Source organism: Fragaria vesca, unplaced genomic scaffold (assembly GCF_000184155.1).
Source record: "Fragaria vesca subsp. vesca unplaced genomic scaffold, FraVesHawaii_1.0 scf0513139, whole genome shotgun sequence".
NCBI classification, from domain to species: Eukaryota; Viridiplantae; Streptophyta; class Magnoliopsida; order Rosales; family Rosaceae; genus Fragaria; species Fragaria vesca.
The window spans coordinates 517,576-539,789 of record NW_004443446.1 but is presented as its reverse complement, the minus strand read 5'-3'; the positions used below and the strand labels follow the sequence as shown (position 1 = coordinate 539,789).

The window sequence follows — 22,214 nt, the reverse complement described above, 5'->3', positions numbered from 1 at the left end:
CATGAAGTAACATTCCCAAAAGAATGGAATCTGACCCCTCCGGTCAGACAGCTTGAAAGTTCCAATGCTTCAGTCTATGAAGACATGGGAGGAAAAATCAGTTTACAATTTCATAGGCACTCTTTTGCAAATTATGAAGAAGCTAGTACCTCGGGAACTAAAATGGTTTATAATGAAGAATCTCTGGAGGAAGAGGATACTAAAAGACCTATGAGAATGTTCCAAGTGATGGAATTAAAAGAGTTATATGTACAAGCTGAGAATTGTGATTCTCCAGAAGAACTAGAGAATATTATCAAAGAAATTTCTCAAGTTCAACTTGGAAAGAAAAAGAGGAAGATTCTTCCTTATCAAGCGGCAAAAGATGAACCAGAACCATCAGGAGCATCAATGGGATACAGATGGTGAAAGACAGACACCCCCAGGAGGTGGTCATACTGTAATACAGAACATCACCAACAATCCTACAAAGATTATTCGAGAAAAGAATATCAAGCTCCCAAAAGGACAAGCTCCTACAGGAAGATATGGAGAACGAAGTTCTCATAAATATATCCCTACAGAACCCAAATGGGGACAATCAGTGTCTGAAAGAGGAGTTTATCTGGATTTGGACCAGGTAGGAGATAAAAGAAAAACAATAGACAACTGGGTGGCTAGTTTAAAGCTAACTCAGGCCCTAGTGCTATCCAAATATGCCTACGAGGAAGCTCATGCCTACTATGAGTCTACCTTAACTGGAATAGTCCAGAAATGGTACCAGTCCTTCAAAAGAAGCTCTCAATGGACTGATTGGGCAGCAAAAGTGGCTCAGACTAATAGTCCTTTAGATTTTGCAGTCCCTATCTACGCACAATTTTGCTTAGATATCACTGGACACAGTGAACAATCTAAAGAAAGAGCTAAAGCAAATATTCAAAAATTGAGTATTTGTAACATGAGGTATTTCGAAGAATATACCAATGAGTTTCAAACCTACTACTGCACCATTGGAGACATTGAAAATAATGATCTCATCAGAACATATTACAGAAAATTACCAGAACCCTGGAACGATGCAGTAGCACAATCATTGGAAGAAAACCCCCTTCAGTATTTTACTGTTGGATTGAATAGCAGAAAGAGTTAGGGATCTCCTAAGAAAACAATGTACGGAGAATAGAAAATCCAAGACTGCCACGAAACAACTCAGAGGAGTTGAAAACATGTGTCCAAAGATTTTGGATACCCCGACACAATGGGGATGTCATGTTATGGAAAAGAAATACAGAAGAAAATTCTCTGGTAGCAAGCAAAAAAGCAATTTCGCTTCTAAAAAGAAGTATAAGTTTAGAAAGAGTTCTGGATATCAGAAAAGACAATCTTCTCAAACTTCTCCAAAAAAGAAATTTTTTAGAAGGAAAAGAAACCAGATTCTCGTTCCAGAGAAACAAAGAAATGCAGATGTTGGTTCTGCAAAGCAGAGGGACATTATGCAAATGAATGTCCAAAAAAGGATAAAAGAACTTCAAAAGTCTTACTGGCCGAATATGAGGAAGCCATAGAGTATGCTAATCTAAAAGGCTTTGAAATTATTTATTCTGATGAAGAGAATGAATCAGTATATTCTCTTGAGTACCCATCAGATAGTGAAACAGAAAGTACGTCAGAAAGTTCTGAAGAAGATGAAAAAGAATTAGGACATCGTCCTATATTTGTATTACAAATACAGAATTGGAAGGAAGAAAATACTGATATTATCAGCACCTTTCATCCTAATCCTGGAAGATTTGTTTGCGATTATTGCAAATGCGATGATGATAGTACTATCCCCATGTACTGCGAAAGTACAGGAGAAACTTATCATCAAGAATGCTTTATCGCAGAACTCAGAAGAAAAACTAAAGATAGAGATGCTCATACTCTGGTAGAAGAGGAATATAATGTATTCCGTAAAAAAGAGCATGAAAGGAATATTAAAGAGGATATGAAAACGATGAAGTTTGTAACTTCATTAAGTCAAAACAAAGAGATAAAAGAGTCTCTTGAGTCTCTTGATCCCAAGATTGCTGAGACAAATGCCAATCCGATAATTGGTATTAATCCTCTTGATTCCATAACTGTTGAAAGACAAGTTAATCCTTTCACAGATTTACTTGTTGCAGAAAAGCAAGAACAAGTAATGCCAGTCCAGACAAGCATCTATAGTAATTATGTTACTATATATAGGACTGAAGTTTCCCACATATAGGAAATATCATCTACACGCATTTGTAGATACTGGTTCAGGGTACTCTCTTGCCAAAAGATATGCAATCCCTGAAGAATTTTGGGAAAAATCTCCAAAAACAGTTACTGGAGTTGCCATGGAAGAAACCAAAATCATTATGGATACCTTAGCCCGAAATGTAAAAGTTTCTTTGGGAGGAGGAACTTTTATCATCAAAAACCTCTGGCAATGCGAAGGCCAGACTGCTGATTTGTTATTAGGAAATGACTTCCTTCTTCAACAAACAGTAATCCAAACCTCAGAAATGATTGGGTTTGAGAAAAATAACAGATTTCATTGGGAATCCCGATTGACCGACGCAGTACGCGTTACAACCAAAGGCTTCACCAATCCTTACCAGAAAACGCTTGCGAAGAGTGGTGATTATAAGCCAATTCTGAAACCAGTTTTACAAGTTTTGCAAGAAAAACTTAAGGGACACAGTGAGATACTGATAAATGAATCAACAAGTTCAGAAGACTCTGAATCAGAGACAAATTCTGAATATCAAATTTCTGACAATGAGAGTTCTGATGGAAAAGAAGAATTCATCAGAGAACATAATTTAAAGGTATATGCTAGGAAAGCAGAATAAAAGAAAATACCAACTCTCACAGAAATAGAAAACTTGCTGAAACCAGTAATCAGTGAAAATCCTCAGTTGTACTGGGAAAGAGACCCAGTATATTGTCAGCTCAAAATGCATGATGCAAATATTATTTGCCATGTCAAAGCCATTCCTCACTACCGAGAAGAAGATAGGAAGGAAATAGAAAGTCAGATCCAAGAGCTTCTTGAAAAGAAGTTAATTAGGCCTTCAAATAGCCCTCATCATGCCCCGGCCTTTTTGGTAAGAAATCATGCTGAACAACTAAGAGGAAAAGCTAGGATGGTGATTGATTACAGAGATGTAAATAAAAAGACCGTTAAAGACGGTTATCAAATTGCTCAGGTAAGAGTTCTCTTCAACAGACTTAGAGGCGCAAAGATTTTCTCTAAGTTTGACGCAAAATCAGGCTTTTGGCAAGTCAAAATGCATCCTGATTCCATTGCTTTGACGGCTTTTGGAACTCCTCAAGGGCATTACGAATGGTTAGTTATGCCATTCGGATTAAAGCAAGCTCCGTCTATTTTCCAGAGGAAAATGGATAATATCTTCAAGCCTTTTGCAGACTTTTGCATAGTTTACATAGATGACATTCTTGTCTTCTCAAAAACTAAGGATGAACAATTAAAGCATCTTGAGCAAGTGTGTAAGCTTATTGTCCAAAAGGGAATCATCCTTGGACAAAAAAAGATTCATCTTGTTAAAGGTGAAATTGATTTCCTTGGCATTCATGTTAAAGATGGAGAAATTCGTCTCCAAGATCATATCGTTAAGAAGATTAGCCAATTTCCAGACAATATCCCAGATGCAAAGTCTCTACAGAGATTTTTGGGAGTTGTTAATTTTGCGAGAGATTTTATTCCCCAAGTTAGTAGTCTAACTGCTCTCCTCTCTCCAAAAACAAGTTCCAAGAAAAAATGGTCTTTCACAGCTGATGACAGTAATACTGTCAGAAAGATTAAAGAATTAACAAAAAATCTTCCTCCTTTACTATTACCAGAAGAAGGAGATCTGATCATTTTGCAGACTGATGCAAATGATTATTACTGGGCAGGAGTTGTTTTAGCTGTTGCTCCAGATACAAATCATGAAAAAATTTGTAAATTTCTTTCTGGAAAGTTTAACGTTGCCGAGTTAAATTATTCCACCGGAGACAAGGAAGTCTTTGCCTTAATTAAGAGTATCAAGGGCGCTGAGGCATACCTAGGAAACAAATTTGTAGTTAGAACTGACAACAAAAGAGTAAAAAACTTCAAAAACTACAAATTGACTGATGCTGCAGATAGAGGAAGAGTGTTGAGATGGCAAATGTTTCTAACTCAATATGAATATGATGTTGAAATGGTTGCAGGAAACAAGAACTTTTTGCCTAACGCGCTTACAAGAGAGATGGCGATGTTCGATAGGGAAGGTCACAATCCCAGAAGCCGAAAACCAGAATCAGAGGAAAAGAAGCTTTGGGAAAGATTCAAAGGCGGTGATAAAACTGTAAGACCTCTTCATGACGGACCTGGTTATCAATATATGGTCTCTTATGGAACTGCTGAAGCTAGTCAATCTCTGAGAATCAAGCCCAAACCAGACTTTGAAGAAGATGGTCGCTCCAGTCATTCAGACGGTACTAATGAAGATGAACTCGTAAATGAGTTCTTGCTGTGTCCGAAAGGATCAGCCTTAACTGATCAGTCTCAGGGGAAAAGACTGACTAGCCCGTCTCAAACGGCAGACGGTAAAGGCATATCAAGTCCGTTGATGGCTGCTGCTTTGCCAAAAAGCAGGAAAGGCCCTCTCAGGGCAGATAAACTTCCATTAGTCACAGGAAAGAAAGTCGTCCATAATCAACCTCTGAAGATTTTTCAGAAGCCTGTTTTCAGAACAGATAGGCTATTGGCCTTTAAACAGAAGATTATTATTGATAATATTCTGTATTCTTTTTATGAGGAAAATGAAGCTCATTTACTTCAAACCCTCAAGGCTTTAACAGAAGAAATGTATGGAGTCCATACAAAGGACAAAGGAGTTCTAACAGAACCATCCAAAGTTGTATACCTCGAGAGTCCTGAAAGCGCTAAAATTCCTATGCTAGCTTTAAAAGAATCTGAATGGTATAATTTCCATAACCTCTTAGGTAAAGGAAGAGATGTTCTTCTAGGAACATTATCAATAACCCCTGGCCCATATTATGGGAGATATCTGGTTGATGTTCAAGCAGAGCATCCTCAGAAGCACAAGCTGTGGCTTATAGAAAATGGCTTTGTTCGTAATTTGTGGACAAAAACCAATGAAGATCTTAAAGGTTTTCCAGAAATTATAGCCGAAGCTGTCAAAAATATCAGACCTGATGGATGTATCCTAAGGATAAAATTCATTTCTACACCACCAGAATGGACCGTGGTAAATGGACAGATGAATTATATCTCTCCATATCATCATGTCAGGATAATCCAAAGTCCAGTTCAAAAGCCAGCTATTACTAGTGGCAATGGAAGACCAAATCAAAGCATTCCTTGGATGAAAGCTATGACCATAGCAATTATCAAAAACCTAGTTCTGAGAGACTATGATTCAAGCCTCCTAGCAAGTGGAGAAAAAATAATTGTCACATGCTATAATCATCCTCCTCTTGAGAATTGTGACTTTTTCACAGCTCTTATGAGAAATGAAGTGGATTGCACGCTAGCTACCACAAAGTGGTTGGAAAAGGTTGAGACTGAAGAAAAGTATAAGATTTCTTATCCTTATGATTCAGACCTCGACGATGGAAATGAAGGCACTGCATATGATTGGGAAAGTAATGGTCCCAACTCCTCAGCAAGATATTCTGAAGATCCAGAAACATATCACAACATTGTGAATATGCTGGAAAGTTGAGCGGCTGCCGACGCGTCAAGACAAACTACTTTGCTTTTGATAAAAAGAAAGTGGTTACCAGCACATTAAAGTCTTCGACTTTACTTTTTCAAAAATAAAGTTATTAGGATAGGATTCCTCCTGTCTCCCACTATGTATATGTGTGATTTAATTCCGGTTTGAGTTCCGCCTCCTATATAAGGAGCCTCAATCTTCTGAAGGAAGGCATCGAAAGAAAAAAAGAATCAGAAACTTGAGATAGAAGTTCTCTCAACCTTTCTCAAGACGTAAGATAGCCAGAATACAGTTGTCTAGTATAGTGTGAGATTAATAAGAGTGTTTATTGTGTGGAGTGCTGTAATCATCTAGTGTGAAGTACTATATATACAAGTAAGTATCTATCTTGTAATTATGAGTAGCTAAACAGCCTTTAGCTGTTTACCTGAGAGCGAGGCTCTGGGTTTTATATTTGTATTCATGTTTGAATAAATGAATTCTACCTTGTGCCCTATTATCCGTCACACAAATATCAGTATCTAAGTTTGCTTGAGTACTTTTACTCCTATGTTTTTATGTTTGTTTTTTTCCTTTCTCTTTACTAGTAAGTACTAAGAAGTTTTACTAGACTAAGGCAGCAGTGATTCCGCTAAGATAAGTAACCAGAAAGACAAGGTGTCTATTAGGTGAAAAGATGGCATGTTGAAGGCTAGTTCTTAGGACAGTAATTCTTAAGACTTATTTGGTAAAGTACAGTTAATAAAAAAAAAAAAAAAAAGGAGAAGTAGGACTAAACTGTATAAGTAAATTTGTTGTGGACTATTTTGTTATTTAAAATGTTGTCGGGTAGTGTTTTGTATTTCTCCCCTTTTTTTTTTGTGAGCTAGCTCTGCTTGTTTAGGTTGAAAATAAGGGTCTCACATCTTTTGATTTGTTGATTATCTGTTTTGAAGTTTATGACAATAATTTTCGCGGACTTGTTGTTGGAACTTGTGTGGTATTTATCCCACATTGAAGAAGAATTAAATGTGTGAGTATTTATATGGAAACACCCATATAAACAAATCCGAATTTAATTATTGGAAATTCGGATTAAATTTAATTTTTTGGAAATTAAATTAAATGTGTGAGTCTTCACTGTTGATTAAATCCGAATTTAATTTTTTGGAAATTAATATTATTTAATTTAATTATTAAATTTGGATAAATATCAAAAGACATAACTGTCCAAACAGTTGTGTCTGTCCGAACAGTTATACCTGTTCAAATTGACTTTTATATAAAGACGACTTCTGTCGTTGTTTTGATCATCGAATCATTCTTCTTCTTCCTCCTCAAAACTATTTCTTCTGAAGCATAAAGTAAATTCGCCAAGGTCAAGTTCTTGTGCAAGAACTTGAACCAAATAGTTGTATCCTCTAGATAGACGTCCGAAACTGCAGCACAAGTGGGGACGACTTTTTGTCTTAGGTCACTGCAAGACAGGCCTCTATCTGATTAATCAAGTTAGTGTTGTTTGTTTTCATTGTTATTTTTCAATTTCGTTTTGATTTCATTGTTATATATATATACTGTTTTTGAACGGATATTGGATTGGTTCTAAAACTTGTGACAAAGTTTGAACTAGTAGATGAGCATATCTGTATGTGATTAGTCATAGCTATTATATATTTTTCGTACTGTTCTCTACTTGAACCAAGTTCCTTTCGGCCGATCAATTGCAGTAACACCAAACACGGGAATAAGCAAATCCACACAACTCGGGTACGTACCACGAAACTGTTGGCTCAAGATTTTAAATTGTGGAAACAAATCCAAACCCTCTAAATTGATATGGAAGTGTCGATCTCCAAGATTAATACTTCGATTTTCAAATCGCTAGCTCTTGAATCACTTTCCATAGAGAAAACAACAACAAAAAACAACCAAGCATATAGGTCAATTTAGGTTAATAGTAACTGGAATTCAGCTCAAATTCAAAATCTCTTGGTCATGTTTTTCATATTTGAGAACTTCATGTCATGACCAGAAGTCGCTGCCTCCCTTGGTTGATGCCGTCAGAAGTCGCTACCTCCATTTGGTTGATGCCGTTCCAGCCGTCCGGCAACCCCATAAAGGCCAGTGTCTCTGGTGCGCGTTTTATTGGTAAAGACTTGTTGAGAAGTGTTGGATGTCGTTACAACTTACAACTGTGAAATGGGGCATATATTCCAACCATTATACAGACAGAATCGAAGAGTGAAATATTAACTTTAAACATGATACATAAGAATTACAACGAAACGATTAGAGAATATCAATAGCCTAACTTTCTTGTGCATGACGATAATAACAAACAAAGAAAAATTGTGCCTATGAAATGCACAAATCAGAGTGCAAAGGAAAATGTCATTCTCTACCAAATCATGGACGTCTCAATTCATACTGATTTAGCCATTTAGGCACACTCACTGGTAGATCAGATGTAGACAGTACAAAGGGCAACTCTAATCTTCCTTTTCTCCAGCTTTATGCTCTCTGCTTTCAGCCTCAGCGGTAGAACTTGTAGCATGATCAACTTCATCTCCCCTACCAACCCTGAGAGGTTCTTCCTCAGTGGCTTTTCTAACAAGAATTATTGTCACTACCACAAAAACTAGTACATACACAGTTCCAAGCCCAAGAAATGAAGATATAAAGGAAGTAACCGACACACTGCCACCAACTCTTTCTTTAATTGTTCTTCCTTCCTTGTATCCTTCAAGAAACTGCGAGACTTGAGATGCCTGATCTTCCTCACCAATGCTTTCTGAGCCATTAACCTGTTTGAATTAAAAATGGTCTATAATCACTACATGTTATGGATTTCTATAAAACAGAACTGTCAAGAACACCAGTTCACTAAGAGTTGTAAGGTAATCTCTAAGCAAAAAAATACAGGAATATGACAAATTGGTTTGACTTTTTCCACGTTACTCTAGCCTTCAACTGTCCTGCAATTCACTTTGATCTGTTTCATTAATATCTCGACAATGAAAGTAAACTACACCCATGACCTAGAACACAATCTATGAAACAGCGCCTTTTAGAACAATCACCACTATATCAACTAAAGTTCAAGTGTTGCTCAGTAATTAAGATTCAACTCAAATGAAAGACATATGAGAATTCCTTCTCATTTTGATGTAGAGAAAGAAATTGGCATGGAGCAATTAGAAGAGTTTAAAGTCAAGGCAAAGAAATCTAGTCTGCAAGTTGAAGAAGAGTTTATATCAACTAAAGCAGTACGTAGAATTTTGGCACAAGTATCTAATGATAGCTTCGTCAAGTTTCTAGTCAGAATCAGATTGTTACAGAGAATTACCCAGATAAGCAAGTTTATACATGGGGTGTAAGGTCAACTAAGCAAATCGTCAACAAACATATCCTTCATGAGATGTGTATCGAAAAAGTACCACAGAAACCAATATGTATTGCCAGATGCATCATACTTGGTTCATAGCAGAATGAGATAGAAAAGGATGAAAATGGCTACTTATGGCTTTGCAGCAATCGGTACATATGTGACATTGCAATGTAATGTATAAGACCTGACATACAACATGTTGGTCGGATCTATAGCTTTTTGCTCAATTTATACAATGAGCATCAGAATTTCATGAAGCGGATTCTCATTTATCTCAAGGACACTTTCAAAATATCATGTAACCAAACACAAATTGAAAATGTGAAAGGAGATACTGGTTACACGTATGAAATTTAGAATACATGTTCATGTTTATGATTGAAACCACACAAATGTAATACTTATTAATCAAAAAACAATCTTTGCAGCCAACAGAGATTGGAAGGAGATGTTAGAGATAAAAAATAAAAAATAAAAAACACTGCAGAACTTTGGAAATTGTAATGAAGGGAGAAATTGATTGACACCAGGAAGAAGACCTTTGCTGTCTGGCCATCTTCCATGCATATGTGCTTCTGTGAGTGGTGAACCGAAATCACAGGATGCACCTAAATAACTGGAAAAGAGTGTTTGGTGCATCTGTACAATATTTCTCCTTACTCTAACTTAGCTCGAACTGACTCAAAAAAAAAAAAATAGCTTTTACAATTGGAGAATCCACTTGGATTCAGCAATCCTTGCACATAAAAGAGTGTTTGGTGGTTTTGGTTTTAAGCAAAAAGCAAGTACAACCAGCTTGGTGAGATATTCAAAAGCTCTGAAAGGTACACCTAATGTTGTTTATCTCTGGATTTTTCTACAGATTCCGGTCACATTTTTGTAATGGACTATTATATGTGGCCTTTTCTTTCTTCCTGTTTTTGAAAAAGAAACAGCTTTCATTGAGAACTCAAGAAAAGTACTAATGATCTCTTCCTGTTTCCGTTCACTTTCTGGTTTCTTGCTTAATTTTCATTGTCTACACATTCTATCCATACATGTGGGGAAAGAATGCATTGAGGACTGAATAACCTGCACCCATGTTCTTTCACACAAAGCTATGATATATTCACAAGATAAGTACCAAGTGTATAATCTTTCAGATATGAACTGAGCATTTAAATATAAGAACAATATAGGTGTTTCTAATTAATAACTACTTACTGTGACGTACTCCTCCGTTCGATCCCAAACAACCATTTTTGGTAATTTTGTCTTCTTGTTCGCTCCAAATGTATCTGCAAAATCTTCCCATTGTTTGATCCCGACATAACCAAATACAAGGTCTCGATTAGCAGATGCCGCAGATTTCAAAATCTTAATCAAGTTCTTTGACTTCTCTTCATCCTCATCCTCAACAATTGTCAACACAATTTTCCTTTCATCATCCTCCAATGATTTTAACGTGTCATAGTTGATGGGAATGGCCAAAGGTAACAAACTTTGTTTTATGAAATCCTCCAAAAATTCCTCTGCATATTCAAAACAAAAAGCTGAAGCCACGGCACTTGAAAGTAAAAAGGGATTCTAAAACTGTTGGAATAAAAAATACTATCTGGAACCCAGAAGGGATTTGGAGTTCACACTAAACTGTTAGAAATTTAAAGACATTCACACACTATAATGAATCTGAGAGAGAGCTTGGAAAAATATTTACGAGTATGTTTGAGCTTTAATTCATGACTGGTTTATATACTAGCACTTGGCTCCAGTTTTTCCCGGTGCCAGAAACAGTCAACAGCCTCAACAAGTCAAACCAAATAAACTGTGGGTTGCTACAGATGGATGCACAGTCAACAATGCAGAAAACAATGATACTCTTACAATTCAGATATAAACAGCTTGCGCATTCATGACAAAAGAAACTTAAGTCAGTTTGTTTGAAAATTAAAAGTGAAAAACTTCTAAAGTTTTGTTTAAGTTTCTCCTAGTAGAAAATTGACCAGGAAGGTCATTCATATATGAATAACAAGTATGAATTGATAGACTGGAACTCAGTACAAGTGAACTATAGCAATCACATAACAAATAACCCCAATTTATCTGAACCCACAAACAATAAGGTGTAATCTTGTTACACACTTGAAATTTTTTACTGCAAACGTAATATGATATTCTGTATTGGTTGCATTGGAAGGGACTTAAGTATTAAACTCTGTACCATTTTCTATTGGGTTAGCCTCAAGGGATTAATATCTATACGTTTCTAGCAATAAATTAACACTTACAAACAAAAAATAACAAACCAACCTTCAAAGGGTCCATAAAAAACGTGCCGCTCATTGTAACTTGGATGGAGGGATAGCAAAGCAGGAGCCTTGTCAAAATCATACAACAGCATTGCATCCTCAGAGAAATCCTTTGCAACTGAAAACCAGGCCTTCTTTTTGTACTTCAATGCTAACTTAGATATCATGGACTCATCCAACCCAAAGCCAATATATACAGGGAAGAATGTGCCTGCTGCCTCAACAAAATCAGCAATAGCCGAGTCCGAATCAAGCACAGTAACATCCGGAGCAGCAAATTTCTTCAAATAACGAACAAGCAAATCGGCTTTCCTGGGGCCTTTGTACTCTTGGGGCACACCATGTATGAACAGCTTCAGTGTCGGAAATCCACTACATCAACCAAAAAAAGTCAAAATCTGCAATGTACTAGTAGTAGTTTTAGATTAAAGGCATTTTGATTTCGATTTGGGTTTTGGGTTTTGGGTTTCAGAACATACTCGACTCCGTATTTGTCACCTAGAGACCTATACTTGTCAGCATTCACCTTAGCTATCACTATTGGGTTCTTCAATGAGGCAAGCATCGGCGCCGCCGCATCCAACTAAATCCAACAACAAATAAAACATCAAAATTAAACAATTTCTCAATTTCTCATTACAATAACAATAATCCAATAGATCCATTTGATCAAATATTTTCGAAAGAGAGCAAAAAGAGCAAAGAGAGACCTGAGGAGCGAGACGCTTGCAGTGGCCGCACCATGGGGCGTGGAAGTCGACCAAGACCAAGTCCAGCGCTGAAATCGCCGATTCGAAATTGGAGTCGTCCAGCTCCAGCACCCTCCCGTCAGCCACCCAAGTCGTCGACGACGAAACTACCGCCCCAAATACAGCAACTGCTGACGTCAGCGCCCAGAACCACACCGTGAAGCCGCCCGTGCGCATCCTACCCTTGTTGTTTCTTCTTCTCTCTTCCTTTTGATTTCTACGCAGAAGTTTCAGTCTTTGTGTTTTTGATGAGTTCGAAGTTTCACTCTTGGAGTTCACTTTTTGATTTGTTAGGAGGGGTTTAAACGTCTTTCCGCCACCCTGCAAAGTGAACATTCCTTTTCTACCTTTGACTGCAATAAGAACCGGTTTCTCCGGTAACAACTAACCTTTGCCACTGATCTATCAAGTTCGAGAGTTCAACCACCGCAATTGGCTAAGTGATCGAGTTGTGGTTCGGACTTGGGAACTCTTAACTACTTATTAATGTTGTCGAAGTGAGACATAATTGAAGCATTTCATTTTGTCGAAAGTTGTTGAAGTGCGGTACATAGTTGAAGCAGTTCATATGTTAAAATGTTATTATCGATATAAAGAAAGATAGAGATCATTATATAATTGTAAAATACGAGTGAAATTTGTACTTTCGGTTTTACAATCTACACTCTCATTTTTCTTTTTTAGTTAAAGTTTTCACAAAAATACAAAACACTTGTTGCTAGAGACAAGATTTAAGTCACTAAAAAAAAGAAATAAGAAGTATAGTCTGTAAAATGGAGAGTGCAAATTTCACTAAAATTGTAATCCAAGGTAATAATTGTGGATGGAAAAGCTCATCTGCTCATGTACATATTTTCTATGGTTGTTGGCTTGTTAATTGTTACACTTTTAAGAGTTAAAGTCAAAAAGAACAAATTACATGTCACATTGATAGTTGGATCTCAAAGTAATGTGAAAGACTATTGTTTTGAGAAAAAAAATCAAGTTAGAAAACAACATTATTAATATAAAAACTTGAGGATAACCGTATCGGCTATTTGTTTGAAAAAATAAAGAGCTTTTAATAAAGACTTTAACAAAAAAGTTTAAATAAACGGTCAGATGAAATATAAAAATTTAGCTTACTGTGTTTTTTTTTTTTTAAGAATTTTGCAAGGATGTGATATCTTAAAAATAACAAAAGAAGTGATGACCCATCAGTCCGGTTACATTAAACAAATAGTGGGCAGGAAAGCAGATGAGTCCACGAGTTCCAGCACACTCTCCTGTCTCTCACATAAAAAGTCTCTTTTTAATTTTTAGAGGTTATTAAGTTCTGGGTATCATCTGCTTTTGGTGTCTGAATAGTTGGAAGGACGTAATGGTAAGGGAGACTAGCCGAGAGCTGCCACCGGAGCCTCTTGATTTCTTTATTTGGACTGTTGAGGTAACCAAAGCTTCAATCGTTTTTCATCATTTCTTATTTACTAAAGTAGATCTTGTTCTGGGTACTTCTTAGTTTGACTCCTCCTCTTTTGTTTTCTTGTTGATGGGTTTGTTCCTTTTAATCTGCTAACATAGTTTTTAAGATGGAAAGGTTTTGGTTAGTTGGGTGATTGCATAATTGCCCACTAAGCTTTTGAGCCTGCCATGTTCATCAATTTCATGGGAGGAAATTGGGAATTTCCCCACTTATCAATTCATTCCTTTCAGCTAGTGTGTTAGATTAAACTCGGTCTTCTCTTTGGGATGTCAAACATTTACTATTCTTACTCTTAGTTCTTATGGAATTAAATGTGCTATTAAGAACCCTCTGTTGCTTGTGAGGTGATGCTATTCATTGTTATATTTTCACCATTCACTTGTTCAGTAGTCTCCTCATGGTGTCTGTTTACCAAGAACTAATATTGTGCTACCCTGCACTTTCTGTTATTTCATTAAGGAAAACAAAGCACTTACCTTCTATGTTCAAACGGCATGTTTTATGATCCAAACACTGAATATCCTCGACTGCAAATTGCCAACTGAAGGTCCTCAATTGAGGGCCTCCTGGTGGAGTTGAATTTTATGGTCATATTATTTGCTGTTTCAAGGATTTGTTATCCTACATAAGAATAAGATCTATGATCAGAGTTGGTCATTTAACTTGTGCTAAAGATAACTCCACCTAGTTAGTTAAAATAGAAGTTACCAATAATTATATTGCAGTAGAAATCATGACAGAAACACATCACTATTGGTCTGAGAGTGAAATTAGGAAACATTTTGAGTCTAGATATGTCTTGTTGATGAAAGGGTGTTAGAAATGATCATTGTGATGAAACACTGCTAAGTTTGTTTTCTTTGGTATTTTACTATGTCATATAATGTTGGGTGATATCAGTTACACACAGGCCGGCCCTGGATATAGGCCCAGAAGCCTATGCCTAGAGCCCCAAAACCTTACGGACCTCCGAAAAAAAAATCCAATTTTTCTATTTTTCTGAAATTTATGTAGATGATTCTATATTATTATTTAGAAGGGAAAATTTTAAGAAAAGTACATGGTCCACTCCTAATTTTGGTGTTTAAAGTTTCAAAACAATGATAAAGGTACATGACATTAGAATCACGACACATTTTTAGTACATGACGTCAGTAACGCTGTTAACTTTATGTAATTTCTTAATTTTCAAAAGGTGATTTCGGGTTTTCTCCATTTTCTCTTTTCTTTATATTTGTTTTACTCTTTTTCTATTTATATATTTTTTTTAATTTTGTTAACTCAGACCATAATCTTAATGACTTTGTTGTCTGCAAGTAGATAACTCTATTCCATTTTCTGTTTAATTTTGGTCTTTCAGAAATTGCTATTTTGTTACTAGTTCAGCAATGAGAATTGGATCTTCTGTGCTCAATAATGACTTTGCTGCTCCTCAAAAAAATTTATTACTTGTTCAGCAATGAGAATTGGATATTTTTGATTTCTCTCTCCTTAGTAATTATTAATTTTAATAATTTATTACTGCTAAATTAGAGAGTGACGGATTTGTCACTCAAATTTTAACGGAAAGCACACAAGATAACGGAAGACATAACGGCATGTACATATTTTTGGTTGAGATTAGAAGTTCATGTACCTTAATGATTGTTTTGAAACTTGAAACACCAAAATTAGGATTGGACCATTCATCATGTACTATTCTTAAAATTTTCCCTATTTAGAATAACAACTAGTGAACAGAAGTCATTCTATTATAGCGGGAAAGCAAAAGGTCAAGCGTTCGTGTAGTGGTGGTCCAAGCAAGTTTGAAACAGGCCACCATCACTGGAATTTATTTTATTTTTTAATATTGAGATTGTTATATTGTTATGTTACTAGTATTTATTTGCTGTTTATATTTTTTGAATTACTATTAAATAGAAAAAAATTGTAAATATATTTGGTTGGGGAGCCCCATTTTTGTTTTTCACCTAGAGCCCTCAAAAACTCAGGGCCGGTCCTGTTTACACATCTGATGTGACTAACTGAAAACAACAATTTGAATTACTCTTAAGGTTAGCTAGACTCTATACATCTGAAAGATCCCACTATGCCAGCTAATACTACACCTGTAAAATATATGAGCATAAGGTTTGTTAAATTGGAAAAGGGAGGTTTTTTGTTTATCAAGAAAAAAAAGGGGTTGAGAAGATGTTTGTCTTCTGTCAGATAGCTATTAGTCTGTCCAAAAGAGATCATCCAAATATTTCCCGGGGGAACAATGGTCACTTGAAAGTTTGAGTTTAACTTGCACCCTATGGAGCGGCAAATAACTATCTAATTTGTCTGTCAATAAAATGTAAAAGTATTCAGTGATATGTGTTCTCATACTTTTCTTTCCCTTGTGAACAGGATGTTGGTCTGTGGTTGGAAGATATAAATCTGGGCAGTTACCGGCAAATATTCAAAGAAAATGGTGTCAATGGAGAGTACCTGGAAGGCATGTCAATGTTCACAACTGAGCAGATTCTTCGTTTTATAAGAAAGTGCCACATGAAATGGGGGGACTTTATCACGCTGTGCAAGGAACTAAGGCGAATTAAAGGTCTGCATTTGCTTTTTCTTGTTATGTGTTTGTATGATTGTCAGCAGAAGACACTTTGGAAATGTCATTCTGTGCGTCCATCATTGGCACTATTGGGTAACCTGTTTAATATAAATTTCTGGAGCAATCTTTTCCATGTGGATGTGGTATTCAAAGGGGGATAAAAGAAGAAGTAATATTGTAGAAAATAAGAATACTTCTGATTCATTCTTATCTCCTAGCATAACATGTGATGAATCACTACTTTACCCTATGAAAATGTTGAAGTAGTACTCTCATGAAGTGGAGCTCACTAATACATATTGTTGATGTTATGCACATCCATGATGTGCATCTTCTCTGTGGCGAGTGACTTTCACTGGTGATGCAAGATGGCATACATGCTTCATTAGTCTTATGCATTTATACGGTCTATTGATGGCATACACGAACATTATAAAAGAGTTACAATGCTATAGAAGCATTAACGTACTCTTTGATTAATATCATTATCATCTGTTTTGTTTAAACCTTTATGAAATTATGTTCCCAGAGCTGCATACATGTCTTTCTCCTCTGGAATATGAATTGCATTTAGATACCATCTGCGTCTGCTAACATAAATTTTGTATCCAGTCGCTTGCCTGAAAGGAGAGCAAAAAGTTCGAACGCCATGGTGGGCTCCGTCTTGTCTCTCAGTAGTATTTGTGAAGGTGGCAGAGCAAAACAGACAATCACGCGTTGTTTCCTTGAAGCTGGAACCTTAGAGGAAATCGTATCTATACCAACTTATATATTCCTCTTTTGCTTGTAGAACGTAGTAGGAAAGTATCTTTTATTACATTTTCCTTTTAGCGTTTGTTCTTCACTGGAGAATTCTGTGTATTAGTCTTTAATGTAAATATTCCTGGTTGTTTGACTTATATAATTATGTACTCTAAGAACCACAGGGGCAAACTGCAAATCATCTGTGTATGAAGTTACCGATGTTCATGATGGTCGAAAATGAAGCTTTACTATTTTCAGTGATGTTTCTGATATTGACAAAATGACTTTCACATGTTAGTGTTTCTGATATCTACGATATTGGTTTCGCAGCAGCCGGCAGGTACATCCGCATCTTGTGCTTATAATTGCTAAGCAGTCTTTGGAAACAGAACCACCCATTATTTGCTTCCGTTTATAAATGAGGGTCATATAGGAAACATCGGCTTTCTATTACTTTGGTATCCATACTTTCATAGACAACAATTTGGTCGTGGCTAACGAGACGCAATAAACGGCCACCAAATGGAATAGAGCATTCTGAAACACATGTTTGCAACCCAAATGAACGTGGGTTGTTCCTGCTGTTGTAGATACCAATGAGTATGCATCTGATATGTTATTCCCCATCCTTTGCTAAGTAAATTCAGCAGAAGATACTTCCCCACCAGATTTATGATAGAGCCATTGAGGCATGACCACCTGACATTTTGTATTCTAAATTAGAGCTTCCTTTCTCGACCAAAATTCTCGATCTCTAAGTCAATACTCTTAAGCTATTTAGCTCATAACTTAACAGGTTGAGTCAGCTCAAATTTTTCACGGAACTAGTCATTTCTGCCTAGTAGATGCAGGCAGAAATGCGGTATCGATGAATGACAACCATCAAAAACTATGCTTTTGGAGGTGGAGTACTCTCTCCTTCCACTGGAATTGTGCTTAACAATGAGATGGATGACTTCCATGACTACTGTTATACTGATTAAAACATAAAATGAGATGGATGATGACTACTGTTATACTGATTAAAACATATTGTAGGTACTTGTGCTTTCCAGAAAAGCTTGGCGCCCAACTCGAAAAGCAACATTGTTGGTCGTTGCAGGATAATCGTTTGGTTGGGGTGCTTGGAGGTAGTGGTATTATGAAAACTATCAAGGACGGTAATTATTTAACTTGGTTTAATCCTTTGACATGATACACATCAAGGACTCTCCACCCTATAGTTTGTTGATTCTTTTCTATTCGATAATGCATGTAATAATACCAAACATCATGTCCTACAAAACCTGGCATGGACTGTGATAGAGATCATAACGAGCTATGTCCATGATGATCGATGAGATTGAGTTGTCACCATTCAGTCAAAACCAGAGGAACTTCAACTGAGGAACTTCAACTTGAGTTTTACTCGTGCATTGACAATGGATCACCCAAAAACAGCTAGGACAGCATTTCAGAGCAAAAATTGATGGTGATAAAATTGACTCCTGATCAACTCCTTGCCATCCAAACTGATTATTGTATCAACTTTTTTTTGGTCTGATATATTATTGTATCAACTTACTCGGGAAATAAAATTCGAGAAAAGGTTTAGTGTTCATTAGTGCAATCATATCTATAACTTGGCCGCAACAACATCAAAAAACAATGCCCATTGTTCAGAAAAAAATAATAATAATCCCTTATGCTGCATATCTCATATGGGGTGATAAGCAAGAATTCCTCATAAAACAAGTTCCTTCATGCAGCAACAATAGCAGTAATAGTTCATACTTCATAGTTTCTAGCCCTTCAATTACACACATCAAAAGGCATAGCTCAATGGACTAAAACAGAGAAACATACTCCATAAACACAAACGGTGGAGAATCCAAATTACATAAACCAGCAAGCAAGATAATGCACGTAGAAATCCCACTTCATTTCTGTTCTTTCTTGTTAGTTGGGTCTCAAGCCACATGAATCACCAAAATCATTCAGGCACCGAAACTAGAGTTTCATCATACAAAATGGCATCAAGTAAATACTTCCACCCGGGTACCTTCTCAAGACTGTAACGGTCCGTGCAGACTGGCTCCTCATCCTTACGGCATTTAATCCTGACCACCTCCATCGCCCGAGGCACGCTGATCACAACTGTACCATCTTCTGCAATGAAAATAGGATTCCAGTGATATGTTGAATCATGTGCTCTAAACCTGAAGAGTTTAACCCAAGATTCATGCACCCCATACTCTTTCATCACCCAAATTTCATGATACTCATCATAATCCCTAAACATCACACAGAGACATCCTCCTAAAAGAACAGGAGTTCTTACTAGCGTCATTCTCAGTCTCAGACTATATTCATTATGGACAAGAACTGGCAACGGGATTTCCCGAAACTCCTCACTTGCCAGATCAAAAGCATAAAAAACATTGACAGGTGGCTCAAAAATCACTGGTTCGTGTTGACTGACCCAATGAATTGCTCCATTCGAATGTGTCCCCCGTTCTTTAGACCAGAGGGGGTATGGCCACAAGGAGTTTTAACAACTTTCCAAGAGTTAGCTTTGACTGAGAACACATGCACTTCCATTAAATCACCAATTTTGGGTATCACCACAAGTTTGTAGTCATCGGAGGTCGACACTTGACCAAAACCATAATATACACGATTCACAAACCTAATCTGTTTTTCATATGCCAATTTTTCCATCCCAATCAGAAAACTTGGACTAGGTATTTTTCGAAAGAATCCACTAGACGGGTTCCAGATTACCAAACTTATAAGAAAATCACAGTATAATCGGCCTTGAGGTACAATGGAATATTGGAACTTGCCTGAAACTACCAAGCCATTGCAGGAGCCCAATACTACAATGTTGCTCTTGAGCTCGGATGGGCAGGTGAGTTCCCTGATTGGGAACCTATCTGCTAGAGATTGAAATCGAGTGGGTAACGGTTCCATAGAAGGTGTACCAGGTGTACCTTCTTCAACCAAGGTAGGGTTGGTGGCGAGGAGGACATTTCGACGGAGGTGAGATGCCAGCTGAAAATGGGAGTTGCCAAATAGGTGGTCGGAAATTATAAGAGAACGCCACCGTTTTGAGACACAAGTGAAGCGTATCAAGGACTTGACCGGCAACCGGCAGAGGATGTTGACTACCACTTCTTCAGGAAGATCCAGATCAAGCTGCTCCTCCTTCAACATCTCAATCTCAACGGCTCAACCTAACTAAAACAGAAACCCAGAGAAAAGACTGAGACTTTGGGCAAAAAGGTTTCAACTTTTGATTCACTACCAAAATTGAACAGAGACAAACTAGTGCAGGTAACTCAGGTTTCATTGTGTGTTCCATTGTAATATGGAGATGGAGATTAAATTTGAAGGTATATTCATTCAATAATGAAACAAAATTACTGCAGAATCTGAGACAAATGAAAAGCAAAACTTACCCAGATGGAGAGACTGAAGCGACTGAAGAGAGTGTTGAAATGAATTCTAGGTCTGTGTATTGGGGGTTTTAAAACTGCGAATGATGATCCGGGTTTGGGCTTGGACATCTATATTTTTGTTTGGGCCAGTCACACCGAACATTCTGTTTGTAGTTGTACACACTGAGACCTCGTTTGGTTCATAAAAAGTAACCATCAAAAAAAATATATATTCATTTCCTGTGTTTGAGAATGCTGAAAAGAAAAGGAAAAGAAATATTTTCCTGAAGGTTGGGAAAATGTGAGAGAAAGTTGTTCATTCCAAAATCTATAGGAACCACTTTCCCATCTCATTTCCTTGCATTTATTACCCACAATATATTATTTTATTATTTTAAGTCACAACTTTCCTGATGATTTTTCTTATGTTACCAAACATCAGAACGAAAAGTTATCGAAATTTTTTATTTCCCTTCTCTTTCCCGTCTTGTGGAAAAGACAAATGAACTATTTTTCTTTCGCGAACCAAACGAGACCTAAAGAGATTCAAATTCTGATGTTACTTTACTTACTACGGTCTTGTTATCAATGTTATGGCTAAGAGCTCTGAGGAATGATGTTCCTCATTAGAGTAACCATCTTTCCTATTATCCAAAAATGGTAACTCTTTTTTTGTCCTCATAATTTGTTGTATCCTTTCATCTCCAATTCAAATTGGAAAGTGAAGTTTTCACATACAATACACACACCCTAACCCACTTTTAATTGTTGTAATGTCAAAAATGCCCATACATCTTCTAATAGTAGTACACCGTACACCACTATTATTTAAAAGACAAAGGCACTTTTGATATTACATCAATTAAAAGTGGGTGAGTGTTGATTGTAATTTAGGGTGTGTAAATTTTCACGCTCCTTCAAATGTTACAGTTTTCCCAATTTGTTGTTTTCCCAATTGATAAGTATTTGAGGTTCTATTTTTACATGGGGATATTCGGTGTACTGTATATTGATATTTGCAAGGTTCATTAAAATAGTGATACTGCAGTGGCATCAAGCAGACTTGATTGATGATCGAGCACTTACAATACACAAAAATATCAGGATTGCTATTGCCATCTTTCCATCCCTCATTAGAGGCTCTACAAGTCGAATTGTGTATAAACTCTCGTGTAAGTTCCATGATCTTGATGCACCGACATTGACGTCCTTTGGGCCGTGTGGGTTGTGCAGCCGCATAAGGCCTCTGAATCTCGATGGCCTAAAACATTTATATGCCACATAGAAAGTATAAATATTCAGAAAGTCCTTTGATTTCATCTAAATCTCCAGTTCAGTAGCTTAAGTCTTACTTGTTGTATTCTCTCTCTACAAGTTCGAGTCTTGCTTTCCGTAATTTTCTATTTTCCTTTGGTTTTTAACTTTATTTATTATTTTATTTTTTTTGCTTTCCTCTTTTTTTTCAGTTATTTATTTTTACTTTTCCACTCTTGTCTTTTTTTATTTTTCTGCATTTTCTCCTTTCCTTCCACCAATTTTCATTGCTATTCCATATTCCCGTTTTTATTGTTACACTTCTTTGTTTGCTTTTTACCATTATGTTCCATCTTCTAGTTTTTTTTAGGATAATGTACGGAAAAACCCCTAACCATTCATATTATTAATCCCGATAAATATATATAGAATTAGGAGGGAATATAGTACCCAAACTCTAGTTAACAATTGAATAATTTGAATATATCCTCACAGAGAACATCATAAATAATCTTATTCATCTTCTCGTTCTTGTTGTTACATTATTATGCTAAACACTAGTGATTTGATATGAAATTTACTGCATTGTTACTTTATGAACCTTATTCTAGGGTTGCTTGTTAT

The 22,214-nt window shown here is 36.6% G+C and overlaps 3 protein-coding genes across 4 annotated transcripts; 1 reads left to right on the top strand and 2 right to left on the bottom strand.

The window, feature by feature from the left end:
• Window positions 1–7,815: 7,815 nt before the first annotated feature.
• On the bottom strand, window positions 7,816–12,375 carry LOC101299152 (protein disulfide isomerase-like 5-2-like). 2 transcript variants are annotated; one of them, XM_004309868.1, is made up of 6 exons: window positions 12,086–12,375; window positions 11,855–11,958; window positions 11,377–11,747; window positions 10,291–10,598; window positions 8,349–8,503; window positions 7,816–8,279 (listed from the first exon to the last, which is right to left on the bottom strand). In XM_004309868.1, exons 1-6 carry the CDS (start codon window positions 12,299–12,301, stop codon window positions 8,189–8,191), a joined length of 1,245 nt encoding a protein of 414 aa, XP_004309916.1. In that variant the 5' UTR covers window positions 12,302–12,375; the 3' UTR covers window positions 7,816–8,188. The 2 variants fall into 2 exon arrangements, with proteins under 2 accessions (XP_004309916.1, XP_004309915.1); XM_004309867.1 differs by having other exon boundaries at window positions 7,816–8,503.
• Window positions 12,376–13,354: 979 nt separating this feature from the next.
• LOC101298857 lies at window positions 13,355–17,177 on the top strand. The gene is made up of 3 exons (XM_004309866.1): window positions 13,355–13,550; window positions 15,978–16,170; window positions 16,786–17,177. The coding sequence occupies exons 1-3, from the start codon at window positions 13,485–13,487 to the stop codon at window positions 16,914–16,916; spliced, it is 390 nt and encodes a 129-aa protein (XP_004309914.1). The 5' UTR covers window positions 13,355–13,484; the 3' UTR covers window positions 16,917–17,177.
• Window positions 17,178–18,576: 1,399 nt separating this feature from the next.
• LOC101298569 (F-box/kelch-repeat protein At3g23880-like) lies at window positions 18,577–20,409 on the bottom strand. The gene is made up of 2 exons (XM_004309865.1): window positions 20,358–20,409; window positions 18,577–20,136 (listed from the first exon to the last, which is right to left on the bottom strand). Exon 2 carries the CDS (start codon window positions 20,110–20,112, stop codon window positions 19,357–19,359), a length of 756 nt encoding a protein of 251 aa, XP_004309913.1. The 5' UTR covers window positions 20,113–20,136; window positions 20,358–20,409; the 3' UTR covers window positions 18,577–19,356.
• Between the last annotated feature and the right edge of the window lie 1,805 nt (window positions 20,410–22,214).